This window comes from Antechinus flavipes, chromosome 6 (genome assembly GCF_016432865.1).
Source record: "Antechinus flavipes isolate AdamAnt ecotype Samford, QLD, Australia chromosome 6, AdamAnt_v2, whole genome shotgun sequence".
NCBI lineage: Eukaryota > Metazoa > Chordata > Mammalia > Dasyuromorphia > Dasyuridae > Antechinus > Antechinus flavipes.
This window is the reverse complement of record NC_067403.1, coordinates 71,943,811-71,962,454: the sequence shown is the minus strand read 5'-3', so window position 1 is coordinate 71,962,454 and position 18,644 is coordinate 71,943,811. Positions and strand designations below refer to the sequence as shown.

Below are 18,644 nucleotides of genomic sequence, written 5' to 3'. Positions count from 1 at the left end.
TTTCTCCTTTCTCTCTCCTTATTCCCCTCCTCTCATTCCTCCTTCTCTCTCCTCTCTCTGTATGTATCTCTCCCCTGTCTTCCTTGCACAGTGAATCCTTAAAAAAAATGTTTTTTATATCTCTTTCTCCATTAAATCCTATTATCCAGGGCATAGTCTCTGAACCTTATTTGAGAATGAAAGCCATCCAATGAATGGTTAAATGTTGCAAGAAAATATTTAAGTTTAAGATAATTGTTTTTAAATTCCCTGTAGAAATTAGACGCAGAGAACATGCTATTACTACAAAAGGATCTGGGCAGGCAACATCCTAAATTAAGTGAGGGTTAAGAGCCAAGGACAGATCCAAGAACTTTCTTCAAAGCTTCTTGCCTCTCTTCTGCTCATTTAAATACACCCCATGACTTGAAGAAACACAAAGCTCAGTCCACAAGCCCAAGAAAACATTCTGTCATCCCATCTTCCAAGTGGATGGGAGGCATCGAGCCTGGCCCCACCTCCTGCCATATGAGGCTTTCCTACTAAGATGCTCACAGTAACAGATGATGTCTTGTGACCTTAATAATAGCTCTGGCTGCCAATGTTCGCCCGGGTCCCGTCTCTCTGGGGAATTTAGAAACAGTTGCCTTTCACTTAAAATTTTCTTGCAACATTTAACTGTTCATTAGATGCCTTTTGATCTCAAATAAGGTACACAGATCAAGAAATCAGTGCTCTGTGGCTCCAGGCTGGGCTTCCTCTGGGCAAATTTAGCTACAGCAATGAAGGCTGAAAATTTCACAATCTAAGTCAAAATGCTTATTATCCTACCTCAGTTGATCAGAGAGCAGTGAACTTGAATGATAACACAATTGTTCTATTTCCTTTGTGTGTATGTGTGTGTGTTTTATTCACATCAAGACAAAACATACAAAATAATTAAAATCCAGCAACCCAAACATAAGTGTATCAAAAATAGTAGTGCTGTTTTAAGCTATTAAAAGCTCTGTATATAGTAAATTTTTGTGGAACACTTTTAAGATTTACAGAGCATTTTCCCTACTGGTACTAGTATTATTCCCATCATTTAGATATAAAAGAAACATTGGAGTTTCCATCTAACCCCTTCAGAGTTCTGTATATAAAATGGGGACTGATATTTGCACTAATACCTCACAGGATGGTTTATTCACAGGAAAGTATTTACAACCTTTAAAGCTATAAGAATAAGGATGTTGCCAAATTATAGAAAGCAAGATTGGCACCAAAGAAAAGACATAAGAAGCCTTATGTGGATTATAAGACCACCTTGCTTTCCTTTGCAGAAATGAGAATTTTTTATTTTTTTTACTCGATTTTATATTCTTCTTCCTCTTTAAAAAAATAGTACTTTTTAATTTAATAGTACTTTTAAAAAATAAGATCTCTGAGAGGGGCAAGGAGAAGGATTTAGTAGAAAATCCAGATAATGTAAAAACAAAAGATATCAATTAAAATTACTGTTAAAAACCTACAAATTGTATTGTCATTGACAAAAAAACTTTTAGGTTGAGAATTGGAGAATTTATGCAGGTTCACCAAAGCAATAAATAGTAGAGGTGGGAATTGAATCCCTGTTCTTCCTTCCAATCCTACTTCCTAAATATATTGTTATCTGAAGTCTTTTGGAAATGCCTTAAAACCCCTGATAACAACAAAAATCAGCAATGACTACCCCATAAATCATGGACTTCTAGATCATGTTATTGGTCTTTTGTCTGGTGTTGGCATAGTGCAAATGAGTTGTGCTTCAAAATTTCATCTGGAAATTGGCTTTTTGTGGGCTTTTTTTTTCCTTTTTTTTTCTTTTTGAAACTCAGAAAATATTTCCCTGAGAAATAACTTTGAAATTTTTTTTTGTTTATTCTGAACTTAAAAAAATAAAACAATTATCTTGATAACATAGTAAAATCAGAGGAAAAAAAGATGATTCCACATGAAACTATAGATCTGCTATATATAATTTTCTATCCCTTTTAAATTTATCATGTAACTTTTTAATAAAATTATAAAATAAAGTAAAATAAAATTATAAAAGGCGTTAGTAGTGGTTAAAATTTCCAGGCAGCTACAAAAATGAGTGAATGAATAAATAAATGACATTTAACTTAAAATGTAGCTGAAATATTGTAGGTTTTTGTTTCACATGTCCTTTATTTCATTCTCTATATTTGTATCCTCAGTTCTTAGTGCCTGGTGCCATAATAGGTGCTTAATAAATGCTTATTGATTGATTAATTTGCTTATGCCTTTTTATAAGTATATTTGATCTTACAATAAAAAAGATCTTGAAACCCATCCCTAGTATTACTTTATTTAACTTTATGAAAAAGAAATTTTTGGCACTGCCCTAATTCTATGAATGCCCTACATGTTTAGCCTTGCTATTCCTACATATATATACATACATATATGTACACTCTCTTCTTCATTTGTCCAATCTTTTTGAATTCTAAATCTTTGCTTCTATAATTCTCAAATCCTATTATTATAGAAAATGACTAGGAATTAAATTTCAGAACATTTATATATTCTGCTCTCAGAAATTCTTATGCATATTCGCTTAGATATTTGCTTTCATGTTTAAGGCTCAACATTGTAGAAGCAGAACTTTGTATTAGGTCCTCAAAATTTCTTAAGTTGGCTCACTCTTGCCTTTGTTTTCAATGAGTTCATAGCAGACTATCTCACTGATGGTCCACAATACTGATTCTCACAATATTCTCAAGAACATATGATATCCTATTATCTCTTTTCCTGGAGACTTTATCTCCCCCACCTTAAAACACTAGAAGGACCAAATTTTAAGACTATCATATCATATGATACAATGCATTTCTTTTATCCATAAGGAAAAGAAAATGGAGAAAGGATGACAATTTTTATTTCAAAGTAGAATTAAAATAAATGTTTGCATCAACAGATATATCTAAGTTCATCTAATGTTAATAATGGTGGAAGTTCATCTAATGTTAATAATAGTGGATGAAGGGTCAGAAGAAAGAGAAAAAGGTTGTCATATTATATTTATGTGATACTCTATATTAAGGCAATGAGACATAGTGAAAAAAATAATGAATTTAAAATCAGAGGAAATGAGTTCAAATCTGAGTTTTATCACTTACTATTTGTATGACCTGGGCACAGTAGTAGGCACTAAATAAATGCTTGATGATTTGATCTTGATTTCAGATTTTTTCCTATGTGAAATGAGGCAATCTGACTAAGTACCTACGATGCTAAATCTATGATCCTTTTTTTTAAGCAAGGCAATTGGGGTTAAGTGACTTGCCCAGGATCACACAGCTAGTAAGTGTTAAGTACCTGAGGTCAAATTTGAACTCAAGTCCTCCTGACTTCAGGGCTAGAGTTCTTTAATCTATGATCCTTTGATTCCCTTGGTTGCTTCTGAAAATATTTTTAAAATAATGACCTGTAAGAAACATTTTTGGTAGAGTTAGGGGATGGAGAGAGTCAGAAATAACTTGGTGACTTCTGTGTGCCAAAAGTTGTAGGAAACCTCTAATTAATTAATGCTTGGTTCAGGTGTGTAAAATCACTGAGAACTATTCAAAACACACTAGTTATTCCCAAGTTCTGAAAATATTCCCTCGTCACAGGTACTTATCCTGTATGTACTTAAAACATATACAGGTTGTCTCTGTTGTTAGAATGCAAGCACCTTAAAAATAAGGGTTTTTTCCCATTTGTTCATTTGTTTGGTTTTGAGCGTTCCATTTCCAACACCTAGTATAGGGCTTGGTATACAATAGATTATTAGTACTTACTGATTATTAATTGATTATGACACCATTTCTAGCCCTCCCCAAAGGCTAGCTAGCTAGCCTCAATTTTTCTGAGACCATGATGGGTCTTTATAATTGCAGAGCTAATCAACTTATTTCATTGTTCTTTTTTGGTTACACTTTTATAATCATTATTAATTTTGTTTTCCTGGTTCCTTCTGAATCTCTCCAGTTAATGTAGCAGTAGAAGTGGTAGCAGTAGTAGCTGCAACAGTAGTAACAGTAGTAATAGTGGTAGTGGTTCTGGTACAGGTAGTAGTGATACAATAGTAGTGACAACAGCAGTACTAATGGTGGTAGTAGTAGTAATATTAACAGAGTAGTAGTAGTGGGAGTAATAATATAGTAATGGTGGTAGTGGTGGGCAGCAGCAGCAAAATGATAGTGACAGTGGTACACAGTAGTAGTATCTGTCAACACACACTGCCTCTTAGGGGCTTAGGCTGTCTTGGGGGCTATTAGTATTAGTATTAGTATCAAAGCATTCACTAAAACGCGCCTGCACATCATATCTTCCCTCCCCACACACATAACATTTTTACTACTAAAGAGGCAGAGGCAATCCAATTAGACAATCCCTGCTTGGACACTTGGGGCTGGCTCACAGAGCTCTGAGCATTATTGGCCCTCAGGCAGGCTTTGTAGCTATCAGCACCAGGATTCTATCTCAGGATGGGTCCAAGGTGATTAGCTGGGCTAATAGCCATTTAATGTAATAGGATTATACTCTGCTGGTGCCCACACTAGACTTGCTGTCTTAGAGTAAAGCTCTCAGGAGGTTTCCCATCCTATTACCTAGAAACACTAGATTGTAACCTTCTAGGTCCTACAAATGAAGAAAAGTTATTCTAATAATTGCCTCTTTAAGATGCTAAAAATCCTAACTTGGATTTGCAAGGAACTGGTCCTCCTCAAGCCTTCACAGGTTGACAACTTGGTGCTTTTGAGAGAAGCAGCGGGAAAAATTTGGAGAAAAAATAAATAATCTATTTTATTCTCACATTTGGCAGCAAGGAAGGAATATGAGCAGAAAACATGCAAATAAATATGGCCTCTGGGATGACTACATTCCAACCAAGTTTTCTGTTCCTTCCCTCAGCTCACACTGTTGCCTTCTTTGCCTGTGTTGCAGAGGCTACCCGTATCTGCAATGTCCTTTCTCTTTATCTAGGCCTCTCAGGTCCCTAGATTCCTTCAAAGCTCAGTTTCTGTATCACCTCCTTCTTATAGGACATCTTTCCTTTCCTGGTTCTGATTTGTTAGACAACTGGCATGTATTGCTTAATAAATCAATATGGTTGGAAGAACGAACTTTTGTTTTCCTCAGTCATACCATCTTTTACCCATCATACCATCATATTCCTCCAACCATCATACTGAAACTTCTTGGCTTCCATCTTGAATCCCTCTCATAAAACATAAATCCCATGAAAGGCATTAAGTTCCTCCAAAGCTCACCTTCTGTATGAAGTCTTTCCTGTGCCCACAGTGGTTAATGCTTTCCTCTCAAAACTCCCATATATCTGTATTTGTTTTGTTTGTTTTTAAACCATATTGACTCTCTCATTGAATGCAAACTTTCTGAGAACAGGAACTATTTCTTTCTTTTGTTTTTATGTCCCTAGGACCTAGCATTTAATAAATGGTTATAGAATCCAAGTTAAATTGAAGTAGATTGAATTATGCAATTAAAATAGTTGTCACCTTTAAAAGAAGCAAGGGCCATAATATACTGCCTCTTCTCCCTCCACATAAAGGAATGTTGTCTTTATGATAAACAGATGAAAATTCAGAATCACCTTAAGACTGAGTTTAACACAACGTTGCTGACTAAATGGATTGTCCCCAGAAGAAATATTCACATTTACCTTTTTTTCTTTCAGGCTCTCGTGCTTTAGAATTGTAATATCCAGGAAGATAATGGATTTTGTTCACTAGAAACAATCTGGAAAAGGCAAGATAGAACAAAAGAGTTAGTTCTTTTTTAATTACAAAGTATTGTGCATTTCTATATAACTAGGAGCTCAAATAACTTTAAAAAAAAATTCTGAGTCTTCCCATTTTTCCTCCCAATAAATCAGGCTGTCAGGCCTTCCCATTTAGCCATTAGTGAGTTGTTTGTTTCTTCATTTGTCATAAAGGGGTAACATCTTACAAACATTACATGAGGGACACAAACATTCAATTCATAATTGTTTCAGTAGGATTTGTGAGTGCTTCTCTGGAGAAAGTTTTCAAAATAAGATAAGTGCTCAGAATGAAACAGGAAAGATTATAGTAATTATGTTTGTTTCCCCGTACAATTTTTAAAAATGCATGTAAATCGTATTAGTCATAGAGTTCTGGGTTTCTGGAGGAAATGAGAATGCTGTCAGGTGGGGAATCAGCTCCTCAGAAGACCCTCCAGAAATCATTCATTAAAGATTCTAGACCCCTCTCCAGCAAAACTATGAACAATTAAGTAGGTGAATGTTCAGCAGATATTAATCAGGGAGCTGGGGGGTATGAAATCTAGCAGAGCAAACCATTCTAATTCTGTACAGGACAGGGCCATGCCTAAAAATGGCCATGTCTTGGAGAAGCCTCTCCATGCCACAAAGAGTCCATGCTTGAGATCAGTTTGAACTAAAAAGTTAAAAATATTAAAAGATGAGGTGTAGTCATGTACAATCTTAAGCGGAAATCTTCCCTTTCCACACTTCTCAACTGTCAGGTAGGTTGGGACTGACTGACAATCTCTCCTCCAGTCTTTTTTTTTTTTTAATGCAAACTTTCTTTTTTATTATGAACTTAATTGTTAAGTTCATAACAGTGATCAACAAAGCAAGCATTTCAATATAAAAAGAATAGAAAGGAGAATTGAATATGAAAGCATGAGCTTTTGTTATATAGAGATTTGGTTTTGTCCCCCATCTGAATTCTTTTCAGTTTCTTTTTTGTCATTGCTGTTTTATTGCTTCTTTTTCTTATTCTTAGTCACTTTCCACTAACTCAAACCTATGCCTTCAAATAGAAATTAGTAAACAAAAATACATCCTTTCACACACATCACCCAAGGATCTTATACTGCCTTTCTCTCCTTTCTTCTCATTCCAAGGCTGTATTTGATGCTCACCTTATATTTTTTCAAAGTTTTATTGATAACTTTTTATTTTTTATACCATAGTCACTGCCCAATATGCTTTCCCTCTCCCCAGTCAAGCCTTCTAAGGAACAAATAAAACCAGTTAACAAAAAACAACCGCCACTGCACCTATATCTGATGGTATATGTGACATTTTACAGCCCCAGGCCCCCACCTTTTCACTGAGATATAGGAAGTGGGTTTCTTGATATTCACTGTAACCAGATTTCATTTGGATAACAATGTTCAATGGAAGTAGGACTTCATACAATATATCCTTCCCTACTGCTCCATGGCCCACAAATTCTGCTAACGGAAATTCAAACTGTAATATAAAAAACTTCGTATTACCTAGTCGGGACACTTAGTCACTTTGTGATAAACTCTAAACTATACAAAGGAGCTAGTTCTTCTACATGTTATTCCTAAAGTTGCTCTCAAAGGCAACTGAAATGCAAAGTACATCCCATAGTCCTCTTCCCACAACAATCCACTCAGTTTTGGAACTATATCATAGGGCTGAGCAGTCATTTGGGAAGGAAGTGAGTGAAAACTCACCTAGCCTACTGTATCTGGTAATCCCTAGACCCTGTTTTACATTTCATGCAACCATTCAGGGCCACTTCCAGTCATCCTAGTATCTATCTGGCCACTGGACCCAGCGGGCTGCTGAGGAGAAAGTGAGGCAGGTGACTTTGCCCAGCTCTCTCTTACTTTAGTCTAATTCACTTGCATGTCATATCATCATCCCCCTGATGTCAAGGTTCTTCTCCAGAACAAAGGACCAACCACAAAAAGCACCACTCCATATACCAACCTACACCAGGGACTACTGGGGGTTGGGGAAACATGTTGACATCTTTCTTTGCATTGTCATACTCCTCCCCATCCTTTGCATGTCTTTCTCCTGCCTTGGGAATAATCATCAAATCAATATAACCATTGTTATTGGGGGAGGAAAGTGTTAACAGCCCATTTCTCTGGGGATGCTCTCACAATTCCCACAATTGTCATGAACAATACTTCCTTGCCTGGTCACTGCTCCTCTGTGAGTGTCATCTTCCACTTAGTATAGGGTTCTTGATTTGGGATTACATGAGTTCTGTGACCTCATTTTTTTTTGTTTTTTCTTAACACTTTGATAATTGTGTTAGAATATAATTGGTTTACTTTGCAATTCTGTGTATTTTATTTTTTAATAATAATTTTATTTTCAAAATAGTTTTTAACATTCACCCTTGCAAAATCTTGTGTTGCAATTTTTTTCTCCCTTCCCCACACTCCCGCCACCCTAGATGAAAAGTATATGTTAAACATATGAAATTCTTCTATATATATTTTCACATTTATCTTGTTATACAAGAAAAATCAGATGAAAAAGGAAACAAATGAGAAAGAAAAAAAAGCAAGCAAACAACAAAAAATGGTAAAAATACTATGTTGTGATCCACTCTCAGTCCCCTTAGTTCTCTCTCTGGAGGCAAATAGCTCTCTCCATCACAAGTCTATTGGAATTGGTCTAAATTACCTCCCTGTTGAAAAGAGCCATGTGCATCAGAATTGATCATTGTATAATCTTACTGTTGCTGTGTACAATGTTCTCCTTGTTCTACTTACTTCACTCAGCATCAGTTCATGTAAATCTCTCCAGGCTCCTCTGAAATCATCTTGCTGGGTTGTTTCTTATTCAACAATAGTATTCCATAACCTTCATATACATATAACTTATTCAGCCATTCCCCAACTGAGGGCCATCCACTTGATTTCCAGTTTCTTGTCACTACAAAAGGCCTGCCACAAACATTTTTGTACTTCTGAGTCCTTTTCCCTTTTTATGATCTCTTTGGGATACAGACCTAGTGGAGACCCTGCTGGATCAAAGGGTATTGTACAGTCTGATGGCTCTTTAATCCCATGTGTTTTAGGCATTTCACAACATTCTTCAAAAAAGTCCATAGGCTTCTCAGATACAAAAAAGATTGAGAATCCTAGGCCTTCTAGAAGGTAAACTTCTTGAGGACAGGAACTATCTCTGGCCTACCAGAGGACCAGGAAAGTACAAAATAAAATTTTATTAAGTGTTTATTCATTATCTTCTTTATCATTCAACTGTGGCAAAATGCCACGGACCCCTCAAAGGCTCTATTCCTGGTTATTTAACATGAACAAAACAAAATAAAATTAGAGACCTAAAGCTGTTTGAGCTTAAATAGCTTTCTAAAAATGAATGTTTCATATTTCTTTTACTCATTTTCATTATCCATATATTTCTGAGTTAAGCACTTAAATACAATAGCATTAGGTAAAAAGAAAATTGAACAAAAATTAATAGGGAGCATAAAAAGAAGCAAAAAAAGCAAAGCGTTTTTCTTCACCAAACAGCCCGTTACAACTCTAAGGGAACAATACTGAGAATCCATGGTGGTAACTTCAATGGTAAGCTTCTATGTGACTAAAACCAAGCTGATATCTTGCTTTATTATAACTACACAGCAGGTTATTCAGGGGGTACAAGCTGAAATTAGAGAAAAGTACAAAGAAAGGGCCCCTTAGATACTGTTCCTATAGTGGAGAAGTAATCTGGGAGAAGTATAGTGGAGATGGAACAAGATTTTCCTAAAATTCCAATAATCTCTTCCTTGAGGGAAAATAGTCATTTAACCACAGGTCAAGCTGAAAGAAATATAGAATATAAGGAGAAATGCAAGTTTTTTATCTCCTCAAAGCTTCACCTGCTACCCACACACACCTGGTCCCTAATCAGTCAAGGAAGAGCTGGCTAGAAATAAGGAAAACAACAGAAAAAGGAGAAATACTTATTAATTAAGAGAAATGAATGAAACTTGGCTTCCTAACCTCCCACACCCCAGGGGCTCATCTTCTTTTCCTTCTCACAACAACAAAAGTGAAACCTCTAATAGGAAAAGTGATGTGCCAAAACCAAAAACAGGGTCAAGGATTTTTTTCCCTCTTTTTCATTATTGTTTCTCGCTCTCCCCAAACCTATCCTCTTTCCCTCCATTGTCTTTATTTCTGTAAAGGTCAGAACCATCCTTTTAATCACTCAGGTCTCCAACTTTGAAGGAGGATTCTTCAATTTCTCTTTCTTCCTCCTCTAATAAAAATATGCCAAGTTTTGTCAATTCCATTTCCTCAACTCCTCTTGCATCCATTCCCTTCTTTCTACCCACAACACAAATACCCTCATTCAGGTCTGCCATTACTGTCACTGGAGTATCGCAAGACTTCCTAACTGGTCTCCTAACCTCAAATCTCTTTCCTTTCCAGCCCATCTTCCCCCAGTTGTCAATTTGATATTACTACAACAGATCCGATCACATCGCTTCATATGGTTTCATATTACTAGTTAGATCAAATACAAAGTCAGACATTATGGTACATGTCTATAATCCCTGCTGGTAGGGAAGATTAAAGAAGACAAATCGTTTGAATTCTGGGTTATAGTGACCTAAATCAGAATGGTGAATTCCTTTCCTTAGGGATCTGCCAGGCTACAAACTAGCTCAGTAGGAAACAGAGCAAACCAAAGCTCCCATACCAATTACATAGTAGGGTCTGGACCATGAATGGTTCCAATCTGGGAAAGCTAAGGAGACCCAGTCCCAAAAAGCTAAAATACAAACGCTTTTATTTAACATTGACAACTTCTATTCTACCTCCAATCTTATTAAGTATTAGACACATCTTCATCTATTCTTTACTCTAGCAAATTGACTTTTGTGCTGTTCCTCCCAACATTCTCTCTTTAATCTTTAATAAGCACAGGCTATCCCTGGATCCTGGAATGTATTCTCTGCCCTTTTTTTCTCTGTTCTTTTCCTTTTTAGAATACATCATTTTCTTCCAAGATTATCTTAGATTCCAGTTCCAGGAGATTCAATCAACGAATCAAGAGGATAATGTGAAACTAACTGGGGACAGACTAGAATCTACAGATTCCAAAAGCAGAAATTATTCTTTGTTTTACTAAAGGACTGTTGAAGTACAAATGCCATCATCCTTTACCTACATAGAAATGATGGCACTCATATTCAAAAGTCATCTATCTTACCAGCAGTAGAAAAGGAGCCGAACCCAGGTTCCTATCTCTCTGGGCAATGCCATTTCCATTCTTCTGTGTTATTGGTTTTTTCTCCACTAAAATTCTTACTATTCTAAGTTCTAATATGGAGCAAGAAGTCATCTCTTTCTGAATTCTGATGTAAAAGGCATAGTGCTGAGCCGCTATTATTTCTGTTTCTACTTTCTCTTCCTCTTAATATGAAAGAAAAACCTTTGGTTATTATAGAATCTGGAAAGCAGCCCAATAGACAGAAAAAGAGGCCCAGGTCATAGCCTCTAAAATTTGATGGGAAAACTATTTTCTAAGAATAGAAAAGTAAAATATTATTTAAACAAATTAATAAAAACTAATGAAATATAATAAACAACCACCTGCTCAATAGGATATTACTTCTCATCAAAATTCTAACAGGTAACTCTCCACATGAAGGCCACTTAAGAGTTTAACAGATGAATAAAACCCACTTAAAATTTGGTGCCATATTCATCCTCCTCCAAATGCAACTTTATTTTCTAATTATGAATGTAAGTATGTATGGGGGGAATCAGGGATAGGATTATTATTATGCTGTATTGCTCATTCTCAAATCTAGGTCACAGTCCTGGATTTCTCAGTCCCAGGGTGAGAAGGAGCACAAGCACACCAGAGCTTGTGGCCACGAGGGATCTGGGACTAAGGACACAGTTCCAGGGTGAAAAAGAGTGCTTGTGGTTGCTCAGACAATAAAGCACAGAACAGGAAAGTAATAAATATACCTTTTCCAAGAACAGATCCCCAGAATTAATTCTGAAAACAGCTGCATAAAAAAAACCCTGAGGCTTGTGACAGTATCCCCTCTATTCCAGAAGCAGAAACTCACTTTAGTATATAGTTAAAAGTCAAGAAATGGATTGAAAAAATGAACATTAACAGCAGAAAAAAAAAAACAACCACAGAAAATTACTTTGTTGACAGGCAAAATCAAAACACAAACTCAGAAGAAGATAAGAAAGTCAAAACTCCTACAACCAAAGCCTCAAAGAAAAATACAAATTGGTTTCAGACCATGAAAGAGTTCAAAAAGGATTTTTGAAATCAATAGTAAAAAAGGTAGAGAAAAAATGGGAAGAAAAATGAAACTGATGCAAGCAAATCATGAAATAGAAAAAAGAGTCAACAGCTTGGTAAAAGAGGCACAACAATACTACAGAAAACACCACCTTAAATAAAGAATAAGACAAATAATAAAAGAGGCATAAAAATCCAATAAAGAGAAGAATGGCTTAAAAAGCAGAATTGGCCAAGTGGAAAAAGATATTTTAAAAATGAAAAGAACTCCTTAAAAAGCATAATTTATTGAAAAGGTAGATTAGCGCTAGCTATGAATAGCTTACAATAACAGGTTAATAAGTTTGTAGTTATCTTATGATTTCATAGCAAAGTTGGGTGAAGATGCCATGAGACAAGTCGTCTTTGAAGTGTCAGAAAAACATCCGAGTGAAAGTTGGATGTTTTAAGTTGTAAGTTGGAGTCACAATATGGATAGTTTTAAAGGCCAAGATCTAATTAGTATATTTGATTTGGTAGACAATGGTGAACCAGTGAAGGATTTTGAGTAGTGTCATATGGTCAGAGAAATGCATTTGATTGATTCTACAAGAAACAGCATATGAAGGATGGACTGGAGAGAAAACAGACTAGAAAGACTAGGATGTTACAACGGGAGTCTATGTAAGATGGTCTGTGGACTGATAATCAACAGGATAATGGTCCCAGTGGAAATAAAAAGGAAGGGAAAGGAGTGGAAAGCATTACAGAAGTAAACTTGATGGGGCTTCAAACTGATTGGAGGGGCAACTGGTGGCACAGTGAGTAGAGCAACATCTTGGAGTGAAGAGAAGCTGAGTTCAAATGTGGCTTCAGACATTTAATGCTGCTAGCTCTGTGTGACCCAGGGCAAGTGACTTAACTCCAATTGCCTCACCAAAAATACCAACTACCACCACCAAAATCTGATTGATCTGATTGCACATGGGAGAAGAGGGGAGGGAAGCAAGAAGAGTCAGAGAGGAAAGAAAGAACTTCATACTCATTGTCCAGGTATCATAAATTAAAATACTGAGTAAAAGTGGGTTTAAGAAAGAAAATAATGATTCTATTTTGGACATGTTGCATTTGAGATGAGAGTAACATATCTCAGGGGAAATGTCCAAGAGTAATTGGAGATAAGGGATTGGATTCTCAGGGAGAAAATATGGACTGGATTTACAATTTTAAGAGTTGTCTGTGTTGTACAGAAATTGGTTATAGAAGTGAATGAGATTGCTAAGAAAGAGAATGAACTAATAGAAAAAGACCACCTGTGAAAGAGCCTGGAGGAACCCTATGCATAAGGAAAATCATAAGAAAGATAATAAGCTAGTGAATGATCATCTCTTTCTATTAACAAATTTTTCTCAGGCTTTAAAAAAAGCATTTTTCTTTGGACTAATGTCAACAAGGAAAATTATTTATCCAATAGCAAATAAAGAATTGTCACTTTTTAAATAATAGTGGAAACAAAAAGCCTTTGACAGAGGAAAATATTAATGTTTAAAAAAACTCTATATAACTTAGAAATAAAATTTTTTTCAAAAATATGATAAAATGTATATATTTAAAGCCAAAAGATAGTATTTTATACAATGAGGAAACACTACCTTTTCCTTGCTGTTATTTAATGTAGTTTTAGAAATGCTAACAATGGAAATGTCAAGAGAAAAAAAATTAAAGATAACATTTTTCTTAGACCTTAAGGTTCCCTTAATTTTCCATGCTGATGAATGTGTCAATTACAATCCATAAGTAAGAATATGTGTAATTAGCAAACAGAAAATTAGTCACTTGAATTATATCAGACAGCAAAAAGTCTAGCCCCAATTTATAGTGTAGTAAGGATCATTCAAAACTAACTCAATTCAAGTATCTCTTCAAATAATGGCTATTAGTCATGCAAAAAGGCATTTTAAGGTATTAACATTTTTTAAAACAACAAGCAAAGAGGATCTGAAAGCTATTGGTATTTACTGGCAACACAGTGGTTTGCTTAAGAAATATCAAATAATAAAAAAGAGCTGATTGTACACATCCATATTTCTTAAGACACCCACTCCATGAAAAACTTCATGCTAAGTAATTGAGAATATAAAGATAAAAATTACATGGACCTTACCAGATAGTGGGGGAACATAAAAATGTGCAATATGGTATAGTCAAAGGTACAATAGATTCAAAGTCCAAGAACTTGGAGTCAAAGTCTGCCTCTGTTTTTGCTGCTTCTGTGACTTTGGGCATATGGCACCTTCACTTTCTCAGTCTCAGCTCCCTCATCTATAATGAAGAAAGATGCTCTTGAAGATCTTTTTCTCAGGATTTAAAGTCCAAAAAGAAATCTAAGGAATAATGACAAAGGTGCATGGAAGAGATACCTGCAAAATGATGTGGAAAATCTGAAGCGAGATAACTTCTACTGGGAAGGAAGTCATTCGATATTCAAGAAGGTAAGATGATGATGGCACCTTTTAGGACAGTGGTCCTCAAACTTTTGTTCTCAATATCTTTATCCTATTAAAAATGATTGAGAATCTGTCATCTGTCCAAAGAGTTTTTGTTTATGTGGGTGATAGTTATAGATATCAATCACATTAAAAATAAAAACTAATTATGAATTTTGCAGACTCTCTGAAAGGATTTCAGAGATTCCCAGGCTGCTCTGGACCAGACTTTGAGAACCACTGTTTAAGACCACACAGATTTGGAGTTGGAATGGACCTTAGTATTCTCTGAACCCAAACTCTTCATTTTCGGGATGAGAAAGCTGACGCCTACAGAAAGGCTTGACCCCAAATCACTAAGTCATAAACCGTAGAAGAAATGGGCTTTGAACCCAATAACAACATACCAGGCTGTAGGCTTCTTCTCCCTGTGTCTCAGTGCTGGAAGGAGAGCAGGTTTTATAAACAAAGACCAGGGCATTTCAGGCCAGGAGGGGCAAGACACCTATCTCTTGCTTCTTCAAACTTGGTACTACTCTGAGCACAAGTAGTGGGAAGGGGAGAGAATGTAGTCGCTCTCCCAGGAGTCTAAAACAGGCAAACCTCAGCAATTTTTGCTTTCTTTGTCATATGAAGCTTTGGCTACCACGATTCCCATGATGATCACATTCTCTAGAGGAACCCAGTTTGGAAGTGCTACACTTTCTACTATTAGCCCTGATTAAAAAAAAAAAAGAACAAAAACTCCCCTCATTTTCCTTGCTGATGAATGTGTCTCTTACAATCCATAAGTGGGAACATGCATAATTAGCAAACAGAAAATTAGTCACCTGAATCATATCAGACACCAAAGAGTCTAGCCCTAATTTATAGAATGTAGTAAGGACCATTCAAAACTAACTCATTTCAAGCATCATCACTTCAAAAACTATTAGTCATGCAAATATCAGATCTTAGCAATGTGTAAGCAGGAAAAAACAGAATAACAACTCGTAAGAGCCTTTTTAGGGGCTCTTTGCTCCTAAAATGTGTGTGAAATCTTTGCTCTAGTGACTTTGGGGAGACTGCAGAGCCAATTTCTATTGGATAGGGATTAAGTTAGAACCAATATTCCTGACATGCCAGGGATGTTAAGTAGACCAAAACAATTCCCAAATTTAACCAAGCCTGATCAAGACATTAGCAATAGACATGCTACTTAATTATATTTATAAAAACCTCTAAACATTCAGACATTATTAGATGGGGAAAGGGACAAACACCATTAACTAGAACCATACCTAGGAATTTTTGCATAAAGGAAGGAATAGAAACCATGCACTCACAATATCCCAAGGACCATCTGCTAACTTGCCATCTTAACCAATTATTCTAAAAGATCACAAGTGCCTCGGGCAGTTAGGTGAAATGGCTAGCAGGGGTCCTCAAACTATGGTCCTAGGGCCAGATGCAGCAGCTGAGGACCTTTATCCCCCTCACCCAGGCCTATGAAGTTTATTTAAAGGCCCACAAAACAAAGTTGTTGTTTTTACTATAGTCCAACCCTTCAACAGTCTGAGGGACAGTGAACTGGCCCCTATTTTAAAAGTTTGAGGACCCCCAGCTAGAGTGTTAGGCCTGGAGTCAGGAACAGCTGAGTTTCAGATCTAACTTCAATTTCACTGAGCTAATCACTAACCTGTCTGCCTCAAGTTCCTCAACTGTAAAATGGGAATATGCTACTCGCACCTACTTCACAGAATTGTCATAAGGATCAAAAGAGATATTTGCAAAACACTTAAGCTTTTCCACAGTGAACAGCATATAATAGGAGCTAAATAAATGCTTGCTCCCTTCTCTTCTAGACTCAGTGTCTTCCAAATTTGGCTACCTCTAAATTCTTTACATTTGACTGAAATTTTGTTCATCCCCGACTATAATATGCCATTTGTTTTCTCTTCAGAGAAAAGATTTAGCAAGATTTTTCAAACCCTTAATGGCAAAGAAAACAAGGTAAGAGTCCAAAATGAAGTTCTCTACCTACCAATTTTAAAAAAACCAACAACACTAACTACAAGCTTGTGCCAATGACCACAACACAATAGTATGTCTATGGAGGGAGGGGCTGAGACCCCCATCTGCAGGACTGCTTTTCAGGACCCTAAACTAGAGACACACATTAAAATTTTGAGTTTGTTCCCAAGCCTTATCACACTTTGAGATTTTTAAAATTCCTATTTAATCGAACTAACACATACAGCTACTATGACAAAGAAAATCTTACTCGTGTGGATGAGGGTTGTTGAGTCTGGTTTCATTGAATGGTTGAATACGTGGGGGCTCATCCACTTTTTTGCTCCGGTAATGGGCTCCGTATGTTGTTGGACACCTCTCCATCCATTGAGTTTCATTCTTCCAGGATTTTTCAGCAGCACTTCTAATCTTGTTGAACTGTTCAGAAGACAGTGGCCTAAAGGGCAATACTATTTCTGGAGCCAGGAAAAAAAAGTCTGCCATAGCCACAGATGGCCCCTTCTCAGTGGCAGCTTTTCAAGTTCTTTGCATGATTAAAAATTAATTTCCTTTTGTGGCAAAGGGCATATGACCACCGAGATCTCTAACTAGAATGTCTTACTAGAGTGCAAACACTTTCCATAGATGCCAGTTGCTAAGCAACAGGTCACAAAAAAAGTTTGCTAGTAATACGCCCACCAAAAAAAGAAACACTAACTACAAAGAGGTTTATGGGTTCTGTAACCTCATAAGTCTCTCTTATTACGTAGAATTTTGTTATATAATTGTGGTAAGGAAGTATTTCGTCAAATGACTTTTATAATAAATCAAATAACCAATTATATAGTGGCTCCAAATGGTGGCAGCATAAAGTTTAGAGGACTAGGTGGAAAGACAGAGAGGTGAGTATTGGCTTCACCTAGAGTTTCTGGTGTCTTTATTTGTCCAGAGCATGAAAACAGGAACTGTTGTGATGTCAACAATAGTATGTGACTCAAATAACTTCTCCTATGTCACAGGGAGAGAAAAAATATATAATTGAAGTAAATCTGCTTGACCATTGTTGCCATAGAGAAGTTTCCTAATTCATATTTTTAAAAAATATGTGTTTTCAATTAATGACTTTTTTGTCTATGGCATAATCATTTCAAGACCTCCACCCTCCTCTCCCCTTGTAAAAAAATTTTTTTAAAATAATGAAACAAAAACATACAGTTTCATTGTATTTTTCCCCCAGTGGATCTCCACCGATTAGTATTGTATCTTCCCAGACAATTTCTTCATCTTTCTTCTTGATACTCTAATACTTCAGGGGGTTCTATGATCTCATCAATGTGAATGTTCTCTCCAATGATGCGGCTCACACCTCACTGGAGTCTGTCCATCCTGTGACACTATTCACGATTGTCCAGGTCTCTCCACAAACTCATCTCACAGGGTCTGCCATGTATCTGAAACTTCCTCATTGCCCCTCGAGGATGCCAGATGCAGCACAAAGGTTTTCCAGGGGATTTTTCCTTGCTTTGGCCATGTGACCAGCTCATCTTTTTTTTTTTTTTTTTTTTGCTTATATAGTTCTCTAATGACATCCTTTTACCCCAGGACCAATACTGATTCTTAAAATTCTTAAGCCCCTCAATAATTGTTTTTATTCAATTATGTCCAGTTCTTCATGACCCCATTTGGAGTTTTTCTTAGCAGCTGGACTGGTTTGCCATTTCCTTCTTCAGCTGATTTTACGATGTGAGAAACAGAGTTAAATGACTTGCCCAATATATAGTTACTAAATTTGTCTGAGACTAGATTTGAACTCAGTAGGATGACCTTATTTTTAGAGATAAAATCCTCTGCAAGTGGTCACTGGAGTCTCTTCTAAGAAAACTTGAGCAAGGAGGAATTCATTATATCTAAAATCTTGAGGATAGTTCTATAGATTAAAGATATTTACCTTAAAGACAGCTGGAATCTCCTTCTTTGCTACATTTAGCCTTTGCTCTGTCCCCTGACCCTGTCCTCCTCCATTCCCCAGGCTAAGCAGACCAAGTTTTATCTTTTGTCCATCCAGAGAAGTTCTCTGCTATGATAACTCTAAATTGGGTAATTTAAAA

General features: G+C 36.3%; 1 protein-coding gene across 3 annotated transcripts in view; it reads right to left on the bottom strand.

Annotated features, from left to right (window-relative positions):
- C6H4orf51 (chromosome 6 C4orf51 homolog) overlaps nucleotides 1-18,442 on the bottom strand; it is a 67,295-nt gene extending 48,853 nt beyond the window's left edge. The window contains exons 1-3 of one of the 3 annotated variants that reach the window (XM_051967455.1): nucleotides 17,750-18,442; nucleotides 16,808-17,544; nucleotides 5,693-5,769 (exon numbers count right to left, since the gene is read on the bottom strand). In XM_051967455.1, coding sequence (XP_051823415.1) covers nucleotides 5,693-5,769; nucleotides 16,808-17,040 — 310 coding nt within the window. In that variant the 5' untranslated portion in view covers nucleotides 17,041-17,544; nucleotides 17,750-18,442. The remainder of the gene's footprint in view (nucleotides 1-5,692; nucleotides 5,770-16,807; nucleotides 17,545-17,749) is intronic. The other 2 variants (XM_051967454.1, XM_051967456.1) reach the window with 2 other exon arrangements.
- Nucleotides 18,443-18,644: the final 202 nt, after the last annotated feature.